The 5,260-nt window shown below is 38.9% G+C and overlaps 1 protein-coding gene across 1 annotated transcript in view; it reads right to left on the reverse strand.

The window, feature by feature from the left end:
• The window catches only part of DBT (dihydrolipoamide branched chain transacylase E2), a 22,079-nt gene that overhangs the window by 3,859 nt on the left and 12,960 nt on the right, over window positions 1–5,260 (reverse strand). Inside the window, exons 7-9 of the mRNA XM_015413340.1 lie at window positions 4,914–5,080; window positions 2,639–2,716; window positions 1,735–1,926 (exon numbers count right to left, since the gene is read on the reverse strand). Coding sequence (XP_015268826.1) covers window positions 1,735–1,926; window positions 2,639–2,716; window positions 4,914–5,080 — 437 coding nt within the window. The remainder of the gene's footprint in view (window positions 1–1,734; window positions 1,927–2,638; window positions 2,717–4,913; window positions 5,081–5,260) is intronic.

Raw genomic sequence — 5,260 nt, forward strand, 5'->3', positions numbered from 1 at the left:
AAGAGCTCAAAGCGATCACTTCGACCCTCTCTGAGGTCTCACAAGCGGCAGAGTCGGCGTTAGACACTGCAATTGCCGCGCAGGAAGACATACGCAATTTGCAGAAATCTGAGGAATGGGCGGCATCCAAGATTATGGCCTTGGAAAATAAACTACGGGCCCAAAATCTTAAATTCCGTAACATCGCTGAAAAAGCAGAAGGTGAGTGTGACTTAAAAACCTTCCTAGCCACTTGGCTATCGACTGCTCTCAATTTGGAAGAAAATGTCGCTCCCCTCATAGACAGGGCTTACCGGGTGGGCTCCACTAACCGTAAGAACGACAAATTCCCCCGGGATGTAGTCGCGGTTTTCCCTGACTCAAGAACCAGGGAAACCATCCTGAAGAAATCTAGGTCAGAAGGTGGCCTTCTGTTACAAAACAAGAAAATTCTGGTTCTGCTAGATCTTTCCCTGGAAACGCTCCAGCATAGAAAGCTGATGAAGCCTATAACTCAAAAATTACTAGAACACAACATCCGTTTCAGATGGAGCTCCCCAATTGAATTGCTCGTGGTTTATCAAGGGAAAACCCACGTTGCTGAAGATCTAGATACGGGCCACTCTCTACTTCTTGATCTAGGCATTGACTTTGAACAAACCCCAACTAGGGCTGAGTCTGAGGTCTCCCTATCTCAAAGCTGACAAGACGATACGTCCCAAAGATGGCTTCGTGTCCAACGCTGAAGTTCCAGCCACTGATCCTATCTGCAAAAGCTCCACCTTCGGTCAGCTACCTGTCCAGATCAGCTATGATCCCTGGTTATCAGCTTACCATTTTTTATTTTTTTTACTGGAATAACATTCTGCTTCTAGCTACTTATTTTGTTTGAAGAACGGATTTATATATGAAGAACAGCCTCATGACTTCAATGCGACTGTAGTCCCTGGAACCCTGACAAGGCATGATTAACATTCCAAAAGCCGAAAACACGTTACTTTTATTTAGATATCGTCGGTCCCTAGCTTCAAAACGCCCCGACCTCAGCGACTCGTGACAACTCGGGCGTTAGATTGCTCAGAACGTTCGTTACATAATTTTTTTTCTTTTTATATATATATCTTATTCAACTGATAGAATTTCGATGTTCTAATTGTAATTTTATAATGGTGAATGCATTCATCTATATATAAAGCCATACCCACCTCATAACCTTCAACTTATACCAAAATACGTTTTACTTTTGTTATCACTTAATACCAAAATTACCTGTATTTTATGACCAAAGAGTAATCTGCCTTTTTTCCCCCCTTTTTTCTTTCTTTTTACAGCAAGACCTGAATCTTTAGTCTATATGGTGAAGTGAACCTTTCTGAGTTTTCTTTTTTCTTCTGGTAAATGGCGTATTTAACCTACCTTTGTGTTGTTAAACCCAGATGGGAAATAGAAAGTGAAGCTAACTAGACTTTTATTTATATTCTCATTCAGTGAAGCCTTAGATTTGAAATATTACTTGCCACCATTCACAGTAATACAGTTTATAAATTAAAAAAAAAAAAAAAAAGTACATTCATTCAACATAAATTTAATATTGTGAGAAAGGGAGAAAAGTACTCTTCAAAGGAGGCCCCATATGCACTTTCCTACAGGGTCCCCACCCACAAGCTACTCATGTTCCTGACCCCTCCCCCCAGGAAAGATGCCCCTGATTTTAAAAACAATATAAAACATGAAGGATACTGTTATTTAACTCACTGTGCCAATATTAGAGAGCGTGAAAGTTCCTCCTGTGAGGTCAGTCGTTCCCAACTGGTTTGTGGACCCCAAGTTCTGTAAGCGATTTAATTCTGAGGCAATTTCAAACACGCTATGGATCTGAACATTTTTTACATTAGGGACAACCAATCCTTGTCCTGTATCCATAGCTACTCCAATGTTGTGAGAAGCCTGGAATACACATTCAGGGTGAAAAATCAGAAAGTTTTGTTTGGGTGGACACTGGTCACTGGTTTATTGGAAATGTTAGGCGCTTTACATATTTTCCCTTGCTTTAGATTTAGATTAGGGCTATATGCTCAGTGCTTCATTTTGTATGATTTTTATTTTATTTTTTATTTTAATACTCCTGTTTAAGAGCATTATTATGAAGATAAACCAATATTACTCAATGTCCGAGCTTGTTTATTTTTGCCTTATTTGGAAATATATAATTTTTTTTTGTTTTAGACAAGATCAAGTATTAATCTCTTAAAAAGTACATTCATTCAACATAAATTTAGTCCATCAAAACAAGTATCATTTTGGGACTAGATTTCTACTGTTCTCCCATTAAAACCCATCTTTTCCACAACACATTCAGTAACTCCCTACTGAAATGAAGCTTAAGCTTGTGCAACTGCAATGAATGCCCATTCATCTTCTGTATATTCTCCCTTCCCCTCCCTAGACAAACTGAAGATATCCAAGATATTGTTCAGAAACCAAATACAAGACAAGCTGTGTGGTTTTTTAAAATACACTGAGGACATAAATGTACCCATCCATGAATATTACCTGAAAATTTAAACACATCTTCCCTTAAGCTCATAAAACTAAACAAAGCTGGAGAGAGCTTACTAGCAGCCACAAAAGAGATTGAGATGCTTTATCTTCTACAAACCTTGTAGGTGATGTTTTGACAGTTTTCATCCACAGAAGCATTAAGAATAGGGTAGTGTAATAAACCCAAAGAAGCTGCCTGTCAAAAATAAGAGACACGTATTTTAATATTAGGAGCCAAAAGGCGAATTCCTTATCATTTGTAGTACTCAGACTGAATTTCTCTGTGTGTGCATTTGGATCAAAGTCATGTTCCCCAAATGTGCGCCTAATCAGCCTGTATGTTGCATATCCTCCGACTAGTAATTTGTTGCCAAAAAAAGGGGGGCTGGGGGGGGAACATATTTTATAATATTTTAGAGAATCAACGAATGCAAAGCTTCTTTTAAAAGGTTACTTCTCTTTTATAGTCAATCCTAACTTTAAAAGGAAGCATTCCGTCAATGTACGACCTGTAACAAACTGGGCTGCCTGCTGATTAAATATATTTTGGTCCATTGTTATTTATCTTCATTAAACTCCATTTCAGCACACTTGCAGATTTCCAATATTTCTACAGAGATGCTGAGATACTGCAGAAGTATGAGCTATAAGGTGCTGCTTAATAATCTAATGTCGCATCTTACTTTGGAGTTATCCCAGTGGGATTTACTTCTGAATCATGCACAGGAGGGGGCTCTAAAATGCCTTGATTAGAAAGTGATCTTTACTGTTTGCTTTTTAGTCCATGTTAACATTACACCATTACTTCAAGAAATAAATAAATTGTGCCCTTAGCTTCACTGATTAAAACTGACCCACACTGCTTAGTACTAAAGTTTTAATGAGCAAACTAACCAACTGAAGTTTGTGGCTCAGTGGAAACTACTTTTTTTCTGGTAAAGCCTTGAGAAATTAAGATAAGGATGCAAGCTAATAACTTATGCCAACACACCACAGTAGAAACATGCTCAAGAAAGGGTCTATGATGTCAGTCACTGGCAGCTGCCACTTATTTAGGGCTTGGATGGCAAATTCAAGAGGACTTAGCAGCTGCTTCAGAATGTCAAGTTACCAGCACAGCTTTCAGCCAAAAGACAAACACAACTATTACGTCAGCCATTAATGGTTGAAGTATACTTGGCGGATGATTACTGAAGGCCAGTGTTGCCCAATACATTACAAATGGCAACAAATATTAACCCAGAGTTCCCTTACATAATTATTCATGATAAATTCAGATGACCAAGATCCATAATGGGGATCATCAAACCCCCCGTTATATAACTGACAACAAACCTTCAAACTTCAGTGAATGCTTAATAAAAGTAACTCCCAAACTTTTTTTGAGCTATTTTGATTTCTTAAGGCTTTGATTTTACCTCCTGGTGCCTCACAAATCTAATCCTGTCTGCTGAAAGCTTGTCGAAAACAGGATCTAGTACCTGTTTAAGTTTTATGTTCATTACAGAATTAAGAGGACAACACAGGGTAGCAAGCTACAATGTAGCACCTGTTAATGTGTTTCCTGTACCTACTTGCTTCCTGAGTCTTACAATTTGAAAAGTCTTAAATAGAACAGAAGGGAAAATATCCCAGGCTGGTGTGTCGTGACTTGGCCATAAAATTATTTCTTAAATTCTGTAACAACTCTCACTGTAACCAGATGCCATTCTTATTTCACCTGTGTTGCTCTTTTCTGCAGAACATATGTTAGTTAAACAAGCCTTTTTGTGGCAGGTGTTTGAACTGCGCTGAATTCTTAGCCACCCACCTAGATGCTCAGACAGGCTTACACACATGCACACCTCCCTTCCTGGTCGATTCAAGGCACTAAGAGGACTCTGAGGAAAGACTATCAGAGATACCTTGGGTGGTGGCAGATTCTACCAGGGGACCACAAAACCTAGAAGTAGCTGGGGAGGGGAGGGGTCTCCCATACAGGGTTGGGATTCCTAACAAGAACACTGGGGCAAATAATTTCCCCATCCCCTTGGCGCAAGTGACAGGGAAAGAGAGAAGACAGGTGACCAATAAAGGAGGGGAAAGTGGGTATTTGCATGGTATATGCACCAAGTGATCCCTTAATATTATATAACTCTGGGCTGATGCAATGTATTTGAAATATTTCTGATAGAAAAATATTGCATCAAAATACAAAATCCATCTGCATGGTCCATTGCAATGTAACATTTTTAATATGTATTCTATATGCCTCCAGAGAGAATAACTTTGCGTGGGGGGCTGTCCACTTTTTCAGTGGACCAGTATCATACAATATAGTAACCAGGATGGTATATGCACCAAGTGATCCCTTAATATTATATATACATTGGTTCTGCCTGCTATTATCTCACCTTTATAAAGAAGGGCATGTAAGAAAGTTTAACTCCCCGTGCGTCTGCTACTGATTTCAACTCTTCTCTCAGCTTGATGAGTTGTGTTAGATCAACCTCATCGCAATAACCAAAGTGAGGAATTTTCAAAGCAATAGTCATGGTCTTCACCATTGCCTTGTGGAACCCTGGAAGAGGGGAAAAGATAAAATTCTAAAAAACTGATATTCAGTGATCCACCTGATCTCAACCATTTTCAATTAAAATGATCAGCCTTTGGTATCAAAGAATTTAACAGTATGCATATTGCGATGGGAACTATGATCATGCATTGGAACATAGCAAAAACTCTATGAAACAGCTTATCA

Source organism: Gekko japonicus, unplaced genomic scaffold (assembly GCF_001447785.1).
Source record: "Gekko japonicus isolate JY-2015 unplaced genomic scaffold, Gekko_japonicus_V1.1 scaffold70, whole genome shotgun sequence".
NCBI lineage: Eukaryota > Metazoa > Chordata > Lepidosauria > Squamata > Gekkonidae > Gekko > Gekko japonicus.